The 17676-nt window shown below is 34.3% G+C and overlaps 1 protein-coding gene across 2 annotated transcripts in view; it reads left to right on the forward strand.

The window, feature by feature from the left end:
- Nucleotides 1-9791: 9791 nt before the first annotated feature.
- LOC118182092 (uncharacterized) overlaps nucleotides 9792-17676 on the forward strand; it is a 29576-nt gene continuing 21691 nt past the window's right edge. The window contains exons 1-2 of one of the 2 annotated variants that reach the window (XM_035351379.2): nucleotides 9792-10079; nucleotides 16937-17117. In XM_035351379.2, the coding sequence (XP_035207270.1) occupies nucleotides 10034-10079; nucleotides 16937-17117 (227 nt within the window). In that variant the 5' untranslated portion in view covers nucleotides 9792-10033. The remainder of the gene's footprint in view (nucleotides 10080-16936; nucleotides 17118-17676) is intronic. The other variant, XM_035351380.2, reaches the window with a different exon arrangement.

Here is a 17676-nt window from a genome sequence, read left to right on the forward strand (position 1 = left end):
TGGTTGGTTACACTTTGCTTTTAACTAAGACAAGTTAATAATTCAATTTTGAATATGTTAACGAGTATATATTTCATTTCAATAGCATTCTAACTTAACTACTTTATTTTCAAAGGAGATAATATATTCAATAATCTACTATAAAATAATTATTATATTATTACTTTGCAGCTTTAGTGCAAGTATTAGGCAAAAAGGCTCTGCTCCTCAAATTTCATAAAATTGTCAAATGCAATGAAAAAAAAAACCTCTATGCAAAAGTTACAAGGAATATAGATAACCTGCAACTGAAATTATGAATTCATATTGATAAAATTAACAAGCTAATAATTAGTATTCGCGTCAATAAATTCCCAGTGAATAAAATAACAAAAAACGTTATAGAAGAAAAAGAAAAGAACTTAGAAGCTCTCTCCCTCTCTCTCTATATATGTATATGTTGCTAATTTATTATAAGTTTTGATTTTAATATTTTTTGAATTCTTTGCAACATTTATAGCATTATTTAAAATTTATTAATTACGAATTTCAATTTTGGTCTTTGTGAAAAATTAGTTCTAAATTTCTTACTTTATGCCTTTACTGATAAATTTTTCAGCAGTTTAGTGCTCGTAAATGCTAGGCATACTTTGTTTTTAAAAAAATCGTTTTGTAGTTATATCTGTTATCGGATGGAAAGTAGACACAAACGTTCGTTATTATGTTTATTAGACTGAGTGAAGAACAAGTTCGTACAATAGATATACAAGTAGTTCGGCGCTCGCAGGCGCCCTCTTGCAGAGAACAAAATCAAAATTTACATAAGGCGCGAACATGCCGCCCACCTTGAAATACTATTTCAACATTTAGTGGTTAAAATTCATTAAATTTAAAACAATACAATATTAAAATCATGATATAATACTTAATTTATAATACATGAATTAAAACTCAAATTGGTAATGGACACAATTTTGTAATATTTCTTTTAACCATGCCATCTGAAGTCTTAAATGTCACAACCCTAACAATATTATTAAGACCAGGATGTAACTGAGTAATTCTACCCATTTTCCATTTAATTGGAGGTAAGTTATCATCCTTTATGAGACACAGATCATTAACTTGAAGATTTTTAGTTGGCAAAAGCCATTTTGGTCTTTGTTGTAATCGACACAGATATTCTTTGTGCCAACGCTTCCAAAATTGTTGAACTATTTTTTGAATATGTTGCCATCTAGTGAGATGGAAACTTCAATATAATTTGGTTCAGGAATGCTTGTTAATGATCTACCAATAAGAAAATGACCAGGTGTCAATGCTGATAAGTCATTTGGATCATTAGACAAACTTGTTAAAGGTCGCGAATTAAGACAAGCTTCTATTTGTGTGAGAAATGTTTCAAATTCTTCATATGTCAATCTCGCCTCACCAACTACTCGTTTTAAATGGTATTTTGTTGATTTTATGCCAGCTTCCCAGAGTCCACCCATATGTGGCACACCTGGAACGTTTAGATGCCATTTAATGCCATTATCTACCAAATGTCTGCTAACATTTTGGTTATAAGTTGAAGACCTAGCAAGCCTTTCAAATTCCACGAGTTTGCGTTTTGGTCCAACAAAATTGGAACCACAATCGCTATATATATCACTGCTTTTGCCTCTGCGGGAAATGAACCTCTTAAGAGCTGCAATGAAGGCATGTGCTGAAAGATCAGTCACCAATTCTAGGTGTCGTAAAACAAACAAATAGAGCTATATATGCCTTGAATGACCTAGAGCCTTGACCCTTATTTGCTTTAATTTGAAAAGGACCTGCGTAATCCACTCTAGGCGAAACGCGACTAGACGGCAAATCGCTCGTCAATTGATTAGTGACAGATGCTCTAATTTTGCAACACCTTATACATTTCCTAACTAAATCTCTGATAACAGCTCTACCATTTATGATCCAATATTGTTCTTGAATGCAAGATTGCATAAGTTGTAAACCTGCATGCAAAAGTCTTTCATGGTAATGTCTAACAATGAAATGAGTTAAAATGTGCTTCTTTGGAAGCAAAATTGGATGCCTAAAGCCATATGCAAGGTTTACAAGTCGCAAGCGACCGCCTAACCTGAGAATACCTGAATTATCTAAAAATGGATTTAAAGATAAAATTTTGCTTGTACCAGATAATGATTGATTTCTGCCTGAAGTGTTAATTTCATTCTTAAATTCAACATATTGCATTAATTTAATTAACACATGCATAGCTTTAGTTAATTCGCTAGTTTTTAAAAATCCACTTACCTGATCTTCTGAATTTTCACAGTTATTTACAAACCTCAGACATAATGCTACAACAGGTTTAAGTTTAGTGAGAGAAGAATATTTATAAAATAAATCATGAGCGTCTGTCAAGTGACTGGCAGCAGTTGTTGACTGAAAACCCGTGCAGTTGAAACTGGTTATCTGATTCAACCAACAAGAATCGTGAAATTTTGATACTTTTAATGAATAACAAATCTTCTATAAGTTGTTTCCACTCACATTCAATATCTGGAGGAACCTTTTCATCCCACTGCAACTTATGTTTCCACAATCTTTGCATAATCAATTTATACCGAACTGTGATCGGTGCCAACCATCCAAGAGGCTCAACGGTCTTTGCGATTATTGAAAGTAATGTTTGTTTGGTTAAGACTTCAGGATATGATTTAATTGACTTTGAATAAAAACATATGTGAAGCTGGATGCCTCAGGATACCTAACGTTTTTACAGTATTATCATTGTCTAGTTTCAAAGAAACATTTGATAAGAACAAATCTGGATTAATTGAATTCAAGACTTCTTTGCTGTTAGAAGCCCATTTTCTTAGAACAAATCCTGCACGTGACAACATCTGATTCAATTGAATTTGTAATTCTATAGCTTCAGTAACTGAACTGGCTCCGGACATCAAATTATCAACGTAGAAGTCCCTAAGACATGTCTTGGAAGCCAAAGGAAAATTAGTTGCTTCATCTATGGCTAACTGCTGTAAACATCTTACCGCAAGGTACGGAGCTGATGCAGTACCGTAAGCAATCCCAGTTAACCCATTTATGCCGAAGGTTAAAAAATCGGAATTTTTGCATGAAATTTCTATATGTTAGGTAAAAAATATAATAAACAATGATTTGAAGAAGAATTTTTTTTTATTTTAATTAGTTTACAAGTTATATGGTGTTCCAAAAATGGAACACTAGGCAAAACCATTGCTATAATGTTACAATGTATAAAATCATGGGTTTCCTCTAAAAATGTGGTTATTCCCATTATTTGGTATGGTAATTGGAAGAACACTTAACATGTAAAGCCACATTACATTTTCCACATCGAAAAGTGGTGTTTTTATGACATTGAGCACAGCGAGTCTGCTTTCCTTGCTTTACGATCCTATGATTTATGCCATCAAAGCGTGAATCAATGTTTCGCTTCTGAGAGGGTTTTCCTTTCCTGCCAGGTTCTGCAGGATGACCATGAGTCTCAAGATAATGGCATGCTATACGACGACGGAATTCTAAAAGATCCATTGGTTTTGCATCATAATTTTTGTGTAATTGCCAAGCATTTTGTAAGGCCATTTCGAAACAGAACAACAATGGACTTGAATACCATTTCTTTCCACGAATTGATGCTCTATATTTGTCAATGCTTTCGTCTGCTCTATCCACACCTCCCATAAATTGGTTATATACTTTTATCATGTTTGGGTGCTGAACGTGGATTTTCTTTTTTTGTTCTTGTGAATAACGATTTACAAGACACAGTGGATTTACACCAGCACCAGATGATGCAACAGTTACAACACTGTTGTCATGCCATCTACAGATAATATTGCCTTTGCCATCAACTCGATAACCGAATGAACCTCTTTCCGTTTTATTTAGGGCAACATCCGATTGCAATGGTGGTTTATCAATACGACCTTTTCTAACTGTGCCTGTTGCCTGATGACCCATTGAACCAAGTTTATCAAGCAGGGCAATACTTGTGAAAAAATTATCAAAAACAAAATGATATTGCCCAGGGTGCTCCTCTATTAGTGCATCCGTAAACCTTAAGACAACAGAAGCACCAACACCATACTCCTCATATTTGTTTGCCATATTTTTACCTTGATAGGGTTCAAACCAACGGGAAACATTTCAATTGAGAGTTTGTCAAGCTTAGGTTTACACCCTTAGTTGAAGCATATAAATTTGAGTATGTTACAATGAGTTCCAAGACATCGTCATTTAGGAAAAGTTCAAAATGTTCTGTAGGAGTTCTTACTTTGGTAACTGGTAACTGAGTAATTCTTCCTGATATGGGTTGGACATTTAGATCTACTTTTTCCCATTTTCGTACAACTTTTTCGAGCTTTTTCTTCTTTGTTAGAAGTGATTGTTGCAAAGTAGAAGAAGCCGATGGAACCCCATCTGCAGGAGAATCAAATTTAGGGAAATATGTAGGATCATCTGGGTCAGAGTCAGCATCAAAAGAACCATCCCGACCAAAATAAGCAGGTGCGCGCAGCAAAGAACCAGGCAGATTATTTATTGTTCCCCCATCTTCCTCACCGGAGTCCTCATCAGAAACAGATGCTGTAGCATTTTCAGTTGGTTCTATGATTATGGCACTTGCTTCTATGTTGTCACACGTTTCTAAGAGATCAGTTGACTCAAGTAAGGCTATTTCGGACGTCTTGTGTCTTGGAAAATCATTTCAACTAAAAAAATATGAAGAGAAAATATATGCGTTCTTGTGGTAGTGGTTTTGCCTAGTGTTCCAAAAATGGAACACTGGAAATTTCAAGCCTATAACTAATTCAAAACTAATAGCTTTTCTATTTTCTTTTTGCAGTAATAAAGAGTAACTAATTGAATAATAACACATTTTTTTTACAGTTTTAAAGTATAATGCAACAGAGTTATAGTTATCTGTTTATAGATGAATCTACAAAAACCTTGACAAAAATGAAGACCAAAATTTCACAACATCACAGCAGCCAAATATATGCAGGAGTGACAAACTCTGTGTTCTAAGAAAAGCCATATGCCCTTACAAACTGGCTGACATCACAAATCAAACCATGTGTGCGACCTTGAACCCGTGGGCTAAAAATAACTTTTATGTGAGGGATGTTCCAAAAATGGAACAGTAGGCATAAATGGGTTAATCGAAAATCCTGAATTGGTTTATAAAGTGAATCGTGCCAGACTATTCTCTGAAAGTCAGCATCTTTTAGTATAATTTGTCTGTACATTTTCTCTATATCTGCAGTTATAGCTATTCTGTGAATTCTGAAACGAATAATTAATGTTGTCAGATCAGTCTGTAACTGTGGACCAACCATCAATTTCTCATTAAGAGAAATGCCGCTAAAAGATTTTGCAGAACCATCAAATACGACTCGAAATTTATCACCATTTTTATCCGGAACTGAATGGTGCGGAAGGTAAAAACTAGAATTAGCTGGAATATCAATTTCATTTTCTGGAATCAATTCCATATGACTCAGTACTTGATAGTCCTCCATAAATTTGTGATATTGACTGGAAAGAGATTTATTCTTAATAAACTGACGTTCAGTGCTTTGTAAACGATGTACAGCAACATTCCTCTATGACCCAAGTTCATTGCCAGATCTACGAAATAGAAACTTAACAACAAATCTACCTGTTTAATCACGAGAAAAATTCTGCTTGAAATGATTTTCACACTCAATTTCTTCTTCTGTGTAATGCTTTATCTCCGAAATTTCTTCCAATTTCCAAAATATTTCAAGTTGGAGCTGAACATTGGTACAACTAAGCATGATAAGATACAATTGTTTCTGATACACTTTTAGTCTTTCCGATAATGACCCAGCCGAATATTGATTCCAAGGCTGTTTACGAATGACCTGGAACAGTTAAACGTCCCTGAAGCATTATCTCGCCAAATACATCTGCGCCTAAAAGAATATCTATTGGGCCAGGCTGGAAGCAATTTGTATCTGCCAACCACAAATGTTTGAAAGATGTCAAAACAGATCTATCAACTTGATATTGAGGAAGGTCACACGTGATCTTGGGTATAATTAATGCATTAACTGAAATGCTTGCGTTTTTGTAAAATGGAGATGTTACTTGTAATTGAACTGAACCTGAAACCTTTCCAATTTTTTGTGAGCTCAGGCCATTTTCACTTATGTTTGCACTAGTGCGCTTTAGCTGCAGTAAATTTACACAGTGCTCCCGAATAAATGAGCCCTGGCTACCTGAAACAATTAGCATCCTGCATTTTTGTAAATCGCCATTAATATCTTTAGCATAAACAACTGCAGTAGGCAATAAAACTGCTTGCGTGACAGGCACCGTGGCGTTATTGCTACTAATAGCAGAAGTTCGGTGTTCCATGGGTATATGACATTTTTCATCATTTGAATTTTTCGAACATAACACTGTATTATGTGGCTTCGAACAATAATGCCTGCACGACATTTAAAAATGGGATGCGTTTTACTATCCTTCAAACAATTAGCACATAATTTATTCCTTTTAATAATATCCCATTTTTCTTTGATAGGGAGTTCTAAAAAGCTATCACATTTAAATAACTGAGAATGAGAATTACTCTTACAATGAACGCACACATTAGCCACAAGTTGGTACGAAAAAGCGTATCTGCTACCTGAACCGCGAGTTTTAATTTCAGAAGGCAAAACTGCCTTCTCCCTCTGGCACTTCGCCAAAGAGGCAATAGCATTCGCTTTGTTTAAAATAAAACGCTTGAATTCAGCGAAAGCAGAATGCTCTATCGTCGACTCTTTTAGTGTTTCATAATCAAATTTTCCTTTTAACAGAAAAATAATCATAGTATCCCAATGCTCTACCGGCTGTTTAAGGATTTTTAATGTATCAATACACTGTTGTGTTGTATCAATTAATCTCCGCAAACCTGAAGCTGATTCATGTTTTAGAACAGGCTGTGAAGTTAATTTATTTAATGCTGCGTTTATTATTTCTATTTCGTTTTCATAACGTTCAGTAAGCGCTTCCCATGCCTTTTCATAATTCGCGTTTGAAATTTGAACTGATTGTAGTAAAACAGCAGCTTCACCTTTCACAGAAAGCTTAAGATATTTCAATTTTTGACTGTCATTTAATGTACTATTATTTCCAATACTGACAAGAAATAAATCCCTAAATGATATCCAATCAACATAATTAGAAGTAAACACTGGCAATTCCACGCGAGGAAGTTTCAAGCCGTTTGCATTAGCATTTATTATATCTTTGCCTGAATTACTAAGTTTTCTTGATTCTTCCTTTAAAGTAATTTTTAATGCATCCAGTTTGGAAAATAGTTCATTCATTTCCATTTCATATTTACTAAACTCTGTGTCAGAACAAGTACCAAGAATGTTATCGTTTAAACAGTTCACTTCAACACCTAATGCACCAACATCATTTTCGTATACTTCAATGGCAGAATAGGAATTTTCTTGATTTTGTAAACCATTTACTTGTGAAATTAAACGAGTCAATTTACCCTTAATGATTCGCTTTTGCTTTAAAATCGACTCCATATTCCTGCCGCTGTTTTCACAATCCAGACAAAATATAAATCCGTGTCCTTCTATACCAGACCGTTAAAAATTGTCTTGACACATCATCCAAAGAAATGCGCTGGCTCACGACGGACCATTCTGCCCACCAGCGGCCGAGCGGTAAAGACGCTGAACACTGGTAGTTCGGTCTGAGGTTCGAATCCCGTGAACGGGCTGGCTGCATGGGCGTTTTCGTGGTTTTCCCCATGTGTAACGTGTATACGAGCCAGTTTCCCTTAGAAAGTCCTCCACGAAAGGCATCCCTCCCTTTAGGCAGATAGCCCTCGTGTGCTTTGCCATATTTAAATACACACAATACACACACACGACGGACCATGTTAGCGGATGGAAAGTAGACACAAACGTTCGTTATTACGTTTATTAGACTGAGTAAAGAACAAGTTCGTACAACAGATATACAAGTAGTTCGGCGCTCGCAGGCGCCCTCTTGCAGAGAACAAAATCAAAATTTACATAAGGCGCGAACAATATTTAGACATATATGTAATTACAAAACAATATACATATATATATATATATATACAGAGAAAGAGAAAGCCCATTTATTATTTATTTGTTTTAGCCTACACACATATATATATATACTTATTATAATAATAAACTTTATGTATTTATATATACACATACATAAATACATAAAAAAACTTCATAAGAGGCAAAAATAAAAAGCAAATTTTTTAAATCCGTCCTGCGCTATAGCTGCAGGATTGAAGTAAAATAAATTTAGAGCATCTAAAGTTAAAAGTAAATTGCAGTCAAAGCAAGGGGATTGCTCAACAATATTTATAATTGCATCCTTGTAAAGAGGTTAAACATAAAATCGAAACATTTCAAAGTAAAAATAATCACAGTAGTACAAACTCGACAACTAAAAATGCAAAAAGGGAAAATATATACAAGATAATAAAAATATAAGAATTAATCTCCCTTTATTGAACCTTTAATTCAGAACTCATCAGGTGAAATTGAATTAAAGCTTCATGAAAGTTGATTAATATGCTGCGAAAACATCTTTCGTTCTCCCGGTAAATTTCAGATCAAAAACCGAAAAAAGAAACAAATTTATATTTCATGAAAACACCAATAAAACCGATAACAGTGAATCTCAAATGTACCAGGATTTTCCCTACTAACCTTCGAAATACTTAGAAAAAAAGAATAAAACATAACATTGTTTCAAATTGACTACAAGAAGACCAAAACATTACATATTGTAAAATGACCATTCGGGGGGAAAAAAAAGAAAAAAGAAAACAAGTTGGTCTGAAAACATTATATGCAAATCCATAATTCAAATTCAAATATAAAGCTAGATCGCAATATAAGTATACTTTAAACCAAAAATTCATTTAAACCATATTCTAAAAATGGGCGGTCCGCGATTATGTTTAACTAAACATTTAATTCCAAGAAAACGAATAGCTGTTTATAGAGATTGCATAAATAATAACATCAAAGCAGAGCCTATTTCGGCAAAAAAATAAAAGTCTAATAAAAACAAAATTGAAAGAACCTATGAAATACAAAATTGAAAAACCGAAAACTTACGTCCTTCAAACAAAAATTTACTTAATTTTTTATAAATTAATAACTCGTTTTGTATTATTGGCTCTAGAAAGTAGAATAAACTATCCCTATAACTGAATCTCTAGATATCTGGGGTCCAATAGTTTAATTTCTACTGTAGCATCACACAAATAATATTATGTATTTTTTATAGTATTTCAGTCCTTAGGCATCAATATAAAAGCATAAATTGAGAGGTTAAGAAATTATTTTTTTTTTGGGGGGGGGGGGGTCCTGTCAATTTTTGTGTAACTGTATCTGAGTATTCAACTTTGTGAAGTATTTCCCTCGGAAGCATTTCAGAAATGTGTATCTTAGCAGGAAATTTAGTTTCCCTTCTGTTGTTATAAACTTCACAGCCCCAGACCACTTTCACTCATACTGCAGATTGCCTGTTTATATTATTTACAAAGTTTCGCAGTTGAGTAAGTGCTATGCTAGACACCCTGCAGCTGTTGATGGAAAGATGACACCATCGTAAGCTTGAGTTCCCACCACACATAAAAAAAGTGTAAATAAAAATATTTCAACGGTGGTTTTCACCGCGGTGCACATAGCCGGAAGCGGAAAGGGATGAAAAATGAGGCGTTTTCAACACTTTAGTTCCGTTCCTCGAATCTCTAGCGCAAAGTTTCTTTTTGCACCCACACACCTTCTTCGCGGAGTATTTCCATTAAAGTATCCAACCGCCGCATCAGGATGATCTCTAACTATAATTTCTTCATATCCTTGCAAGCTACGGTAGCAACGAGTGTACTTGCTCTGATGTAGAAAGCTAGTTATACGTGTGTTAAAATGCGGTATTTTAGTTTTAGTACATTGACTTTTAAGCATTGTTGAATTTTTGGCGATAATCCAAAATAATGAATCATCGAATATTCTTGTACCTTATGCTTCTAATTATCACAGGTAAGTTATATTTTATTTTTAAAAGCTTCATTTTCTGTAGATATTTAATTCAAACGTCTTAAACTTGCAGCATTAATAATTAAAAATTTATTTCTTTGTAATTTTGTCATCGTTAAGAAATAAATATGATTATTTATTTATTTCTTAAAAAAATGTTAAAATAATGTTAACACAAAATAAGTATGTTTATTTATTTACTATAGTATTTCCCTTGCATATAATTATTTATAATCTCTTAACCATCGTGCTCATATATAACACATATATTAATTCATGCTCTTAAATATAATTTCATAGTTTTTGAAAGCTTCGTGCATATAAATCGCATGTCCAATATTTATTATCGGTTAAAGTTATTATTATCGTTTATTAATATTTCGCCATCGGTTACAATGCAAAACCTAATGACCTCTTAAATATATATAATTCAATTAATAAAAATGAATATACAAAAAACTTGGAAAAAGTTATAATAAATGAGTTTTTGGTTCAACGTGCAGTTTAATTCGCAACCTAATCTAAACGAAACCCAATCAACTACTAGTCAGTGGAGTCTTCTTACCAGCCCATCAACGTCGAGCTTTATTAAATCTAAATTAATGATTATTTAAATTCCTAAGATGAGCATTCTGAAAATGGTAGTGTCCCCTTGTATACATTTTCTCAAGTATGGTTTTTAGAGATAAGTATAGGAGTAAAACATTTTAGAATCCTTATCACTGTATCTAAACTATGCTGCCGATCAGGAAATGAATTATTAACTAATTAAAAAATAGAAAGACCGCTAATTACGTTTTGAGTATCTGTGATAAGTACTGTTTTCAGAATCCAAACTAGTTCTGTATTTATTCATCTGGATATGTCAATTTTCGGCCTCAAAAGGCAATCTAAATGTTGACAGTTTATACCACTAAACCGTTACTCTTAGGCACACTAAGCACGTTTTCCGCGAAAAACGAACTGACTCTTGTTCTTTTTCAGTACAAACAAGCTTTGTCGATGCAATGATCGAAATTATTTGCTTATGCGAGCAAAACAAAGGAATTCTTTCAAGGTATACTCGGATCTAACTAGATTAATAGAAACGGTTTTTAGGAGTGGAAGATGAAATTCCTAATAAAATGATCGAACCCCTGTCCAATAGTTTCGTTAATAAAAATATTTGGTAAAGGAATGTTTCCTGCAAGAGAACATTTAAAATTCTTCGCTGTAAAGAAAAGTTTCAAACTTGTTAGACAATACGTACAAACATCGCAACTTAATGTAAAAAAAGAAAATATCGAAACTGAAGTATATTTTTATTTTAACATTCTTATTTATGAAAAAGGGAAGAACAAAAGTTTAGTTATTAAATATCGATAATCCAAAATTTTTCGTTTTCGAAAATGGCAGTAAGTTATTTAAATAGAAAGAAGTGGTACGGCCATAACAATGAACGGAGATTTTAGTTAAGAGAAATTTTTATAGTTATAGATCATTTAATGAACTGCATTTCAGAACTTATAATTAAAAAAATTTCTAAATATATACGCATTGTATCAAAAATGCGAATTCATTTAATTTGCTCATTTTGCATAGAAGTGTCAGTTAAGAGGCCGAAACAAAAATGCTCACTTTAAAGTTTCACTTCTTAAATATGCGAAACTGATGCTAAGCTAATTTCTAATGATCTAAGACAAATACTGGAATCAAAAGCGTATGAAGGAGCAATCTATAAATTGGGATAGTTTGCAATATACAATCTCTAAATTTCATGTAGCTTCCCCTGCTAAAGCTGCCCCGTAGAAACCCATAAAATGTTTTTACGGGGAATTGGCCTACGGGCACCCGTACAGTTCTGCGGAACTGTACAGATACGAGTAGGCCAAATCTCCCTAAAAACCTATAGAAACCAGTAGAACTGTAGGCACCATAAACGAAATCAAAGTAAAAACCCATAGCCAGAAATCAGAACTTTATGCATATCCATAGGCCAAATCTCCATAAAAAAATGGATATTTCGTAGGTCTATTCCTCATAAAAACCAGTAGACAAAACCCCATACACTTATATAGGTACCCATAGGCCAAATCCCTGCAAAAGCCAGTCCACAGAAATCTACAGACCAATAAAGGTACCTCTTGTCAAAATCGCTGCACAAAACATTAGACAAAAACCCATAAACAAAACCAATAGAATTATACCGTAGCGGAGTATCCATACACAGATTCGCACATATAACGGGTATCCATGCATAAAATCGTACATACAACGAGTATCCATACACATAATCCTATGTATAACGGGTATCTAAATACACAGAATCACTATTAAAAGCAATACACAAAAATAGAACTGTAGATCAAATTTTCATAAAAACTAGTAAATAAAAACATAAACCAGCAAATGTACATAATTAGCACTCATAAAATGTACAGAACTAAATGGTGGAGAAATCATGTAGAGTTATTTTAAATAAAATTCAATGCGAATAAACTTTATAAAATTTTTAAATTATCTAGAAACCTACAAGCTTCTGTCCTTCTCAATGCATGTCAGTATTTACAAACATATTACAAAATATTTGTATAAATTCTCTTTACAAAATTTTAAACTCCCTTTTATGTAATTTTGAAAATAAAATGAATAGAAAGATAATAATCAAAGTCATGATTCACAATCATCGAATGAAATATGTAAGAAAGATAAAGAATATGTGAAAGATTAATTTAGCATCGTAAAATTAATTTTCCTTCTCTATTCTAAAAATAGTAATCTCTCTGCACTGCGTCATTTCGAGATTAATTCATGTTATATGCCTCTTATATAATTTTGATGTTGTAAATGGAACTGAAACTCAAACAGACAAGAGTAATTTTACAGCAGTATTAATTATCAAATAAAAATGCATTGAGAACCAAAACTAACTCAATCCGAATTCAGATTTCATTCTCAACGTAACCCACTTTCTTTCTACGCTTTGGCCTAGCTGGACTGCAGACTGTCTTCTCCTTGTTTCTTACTACAAATTTATCAAAAATGTAAACTTTTGGAATAGGCATAAATAATGTGCCAACTTGTTTGTGGCTGCAACATATTTGCTGAAATAAAAGTTGAATTAAATCTACCTCGACTGCCAAATTTCTTATTTATTGTGGATTGGAGTTTCAACATCTCTAAGCCATCAAACTTCTTTCTGTTCATTACGGAATTAACCGCCTTCATTCGACTACAGAATCTATTACACACACACACACACACACATATATATATATATACACCGGTGTGCAAAAATTAAGGACGAAGTCGAAAAATTAGCATATCAGCTGAACGAAGAGGCAGAGCGGGAAGAAAGACCAATAAGGAGATTAAGTAAGGTGATGTACGGTAGCGCATGCCCAGATATGCAGGTAGACGTAATGGGGGAGTGTCTGAGTAGTATAAAGCATGTTGTCGGTGTAAGATCAGTATTTCTGGCAAAGAGATTGCACGCCGTATAGCAGTTAAAATCACACCGAGTTGCTGCCTCAGCGAGAAATGGCGAATAATCAATCTGTTAGACGACATCTGGATGCTTTTACCCGAGGTCGAATCATTGGGAAGTTGGATGAAGGCCGCAGTGTGACAAGTGTGGCTGCAGAGTTCGGAATTGCTCACAGCATCGTTTCACGACTTTGGAGACAATTTCAAACTACAGAAACAGCTATCCGGGGGTTTAGTAGTGGTCGTCCACGAGGAACCACACCCGCAGATGACCGGTATATTGCCTTACAGGCCAGAAGAAACAGGCGGCAGACAGCGGGAGAAATCGCTAGACACACGACACAGGCGACTGGACGACCGATATCGCGTTTTACCGTGGCCAGAAGACTGCACGGTGGTGGTCTGTTTGCACGACGCCCTGTACGGTGTGTACCTCTAACGCCTGCCCATCGGAGAAGGCGTTCTCTGTGGTGCCGGGAACACCAGAATTGGAGAGACAATGAATGGGGACGAGTACTCTTTACAGATGAGATCAGATTCAGTCTGAGTAGCGATTCTCATCGCATACTCATCTGGAGAGAGCGGGGAAGCCGCAATCATCCCTCGAACATCATTGAAAGGGACAGGTATGGAGGTGGCGGTGTTCTCGTTTGGGGAGGCATCATGCTTGGTAGTCGTACAGACCTTCACATCTTCGACGCAGGTTCAGTCAACGGGACCCGTTATTATAACGAGATTCTTCTTCCATATGTGCGTCTTTTTAGAGGGGCTATGGGTCCGCAGTTCCTTTTCATGGACGACAATGCACCATGTCATCGCACAGTAGCTGCCGAACAGCTCTTAGAGAGTGAGGATATTGAACGTATGGATTGGCCGGCCTCCGGATCTCAATCCCATCGATCGAGCATGTATGGGATTTTCTAGGCAGACGCTTGGCAGCTCGTACCTTACCACCAGTAACGATTCCGGAGCTTCGATTGGCGCTCCAAGACGAATCGGCAGCAATGCCTCAACAACTCATTGACACCCTCATTCTCAGCATGGGCAGACGCTGTGAAACTTGCTTAGCAGTCAGGGGAGATCATATCCCCTATTAAAGACTGGATGTTTCTTGCTGGACACCCATCACAGGGATGTTTTGGCCTTCAGTCGCATTGCGCTTCATGCTACTTTTTCAATAAAGCTTCTTTTTATCCCTCTGATTTCTCTTTTAGTAAGTGTTGCTTACATTACTCATGTCCTTACGTATTGGGGATCTTACGGTATTAAATGTGTTGATTTGGAAAGCTTTTGTACAAAGTTATATTGAAAAAACCGTCTCGTCCTTAATTTTTGCACTCCAGTGTATTTATACATATCATTTGATGGTTACCAATCATGACTTTGATTATATATATATTAATGATTTGATTATGAATATATATAGTACTGTATCTCATTGCATATATTTGTATTTCAGTTCTTTAATTGCGAAGTTAAACAATGGCATTTAATCCCATCAGCTTGTTCCACAATTTGATACCTAATAAGAAATGTATTACCAGGAGATGGTACTTTCTAGCGTCTGCTTAAGTTTTAAGTTACCTACAATGCACTAAACCAAATTTAAAAACAAAACTAAAAGAAACCCTAATTTCCAAGAAGAGAAACATTATTACAAGTAAAAATATTAAATAAACAAGCAAGCAAAAAGAATAAGGGACTTGCAAATTAGAAACTTAACAAAGCGTACTTGCAACTCGCTTTTCAAATTTAGCGTACTTGCAACTCGCTTACCACTGATAGCATCAAGCTGCAGCTTATTATGACATGCATACACGAAGATGTTTTGCATGGAAGAAAGGATGAATCCTAAAATATAATGTAGTGAAGAAATAATAATATACAAACACTATGTCGAGCACCTTTTTACAATACTTTGAATCAGGGTTTCTTAAACGTTTTTCAATCGCGACCCCTTTTTATCACTGAGATTCTTTCGAGACCCCCAGGACCCCATATTATTTACGAAAACTTTGTGGGACCCCATAAGCATTGCGCAAATCTGACACAAGCGTGTGTGAAACTGTTAATTTTTTCCCTTGTTACTGTAAGTACTGTATACTTGTCCCTTGTATACTAACTGCCAACATTTTAGGAAGACAGAATTTTTAAAGACTCACAGCATCTAGCTATCTATCGAGAGTATCTCCAATAACGATTTTACTAAACTCAAATTTCGAGTAAAAATTTAAGATTTCATATCAAATTTTCTTTATCAAACAAAAAAAGCATTCCGAAATGGAACTTTTCTCCTAATTTAAATAATCACACGTACCAAATCTTAGTAGGGGCTCTAGGAAAGACACATAAATAGGACAAACCTTGCACTGCCTTTACAAGACTGTTAGCCGATTGCCTGATTTAAACATTTAATTAGTTTTCATGTAAAATTAATTTTTAAAGTCATCCAACGACCGAAAGTTTGCTGTTTAAACATGCATCGTCTCTTGAGAAAGAAAGGCGCTGAGAGTATACTACAAATTGTCGGGCGATATTACATTCGCAAGGAGGGACTACAGTAAGCTTTCGCTGACCATCATACTGTCCAACGTTGCTCTTTAATTGCAACTTTGATAACTGAAGACCTCTGAAAAATTACAGTTCTTTTAAGTTATCCAGATTCAACATTCAATTTCCTTCTAAAGTTTCCAAAAATAGTCAATTCATGAAGATTACTATTATCCAGATTAATTCTCCGACAAGTCAGAAGTGAAGGATAAATTCTTCAAAATGATTATTATTCTTTGATAAGTTTTCTGTTTTATTCAACTTGCTTAATGGAACCAATAATAAAGTATGAAGTAACCTAAGTAATCGTTTCCCTTTAATTTTTAGTTAGTTATATTTTGTAACCGCTGGACTTTGATTTCAGATATTTAGTAATTTTTATTCAGAAACTTTTGCTGTCTTTAACTTCCATCCTATTTATATTTAATTTATATTATATTTAATTTTTAATTATATATTGATGAAGAGATAGTAACGTTATATGAATAATACATTTATTAATACGAGTATTTTATTTTTTACTCGTATTTTATCACTTTTGTTTAAGTTTCCGGTTTTAATTTCATTGATAACTTTGATTTTAAACTAAGCCCAAATTTTGGTTTACATTATGGCATATATTCCTCTAGGAAACACACATAAAAAAGATAAAAAAAAAGGGGGGGCTAACTATATTCTACTGATAACTCATGCTGTAACAGTTGTAAGCAATACAAATTTATTTTTGAATATTTACTTGTATTTTGTTAGGGTTACTTCTTATCGATGAGCTTTGACATTTTATTTTAAACGTTTAAATTTCATTTTCATCCATCAATAACTTATCTTCACTTTCTGGATTTAAGCAGAATGCAGTTTGTGCAACGGTTGTCATCCCAATTCGAAGGAACTTCACATATGCCTGAATATCTACTTGGAAAGGGATTTTCCTCACATTGAGACCATTCTAAAGGGACAGCAGAAGGGAAGCAGATACGGAGGAGGAAGAGTTCTTCTCGAAGGAACTGATCTACAGAACTATTGCAGGTAAATTTCATTTTTGTATTGAAAACAAGAGTAATTTGTGGTGATTGATTTTCTGTTTTATTAAATCTGACATAATATAAAGTGTTCAATTTAAAACAAGGCATCACATTTAAAAGTTCATAATTTTGTCCATATTAGGTTTACAATGGTTCTCTAATTCTTAAATTGTTTTAATTTGTGCAGGAGGTTAATAAACAAGTAACTGACGTTTGGACTGAAGGGAATTCTACTGATGTTAAAATAAATAAATAAATAAATAAATAATATAAACAAGTAACTGACGTTTGGACTGAAGGGAATTCTACTAATGTTAAAAAAAAGAAAAAAAAAAAGATTTGATGATTTCTACCCCACCCCAGGAATAGGTTTTGAACGCTTCGAGACTTTAACTATTATTTTGTTGAAACTTCATTTCTAGCAACATTTCTGCTTTAGATTAGATGCTTTTCAGAGATACAGGAGTAGTTTGGTGGACATGACTGTAGCAAAAATTGTCAAACCAAGAGTTCTAAAAAACTCTTGCAAAGTCTTTCCGGAAGACTTTGCAACTTGCAAAAAT

Source organism: Stegodyphus dumicola, chromosome 3 (assembly GCF_044657685.1).
Source record: "Stegodyphus dumicola isolate Sdum_Otavi_A_Nest chromosome 3, ASM4465768v1".
Classification (NCBI taxonomy): domain Eukaryota; kingdom Metazoa; phylum Arthropoda; class Arachnida; order Araneae; family Eresidae; genus Stegodyphus; species Stegodyphus dumicola.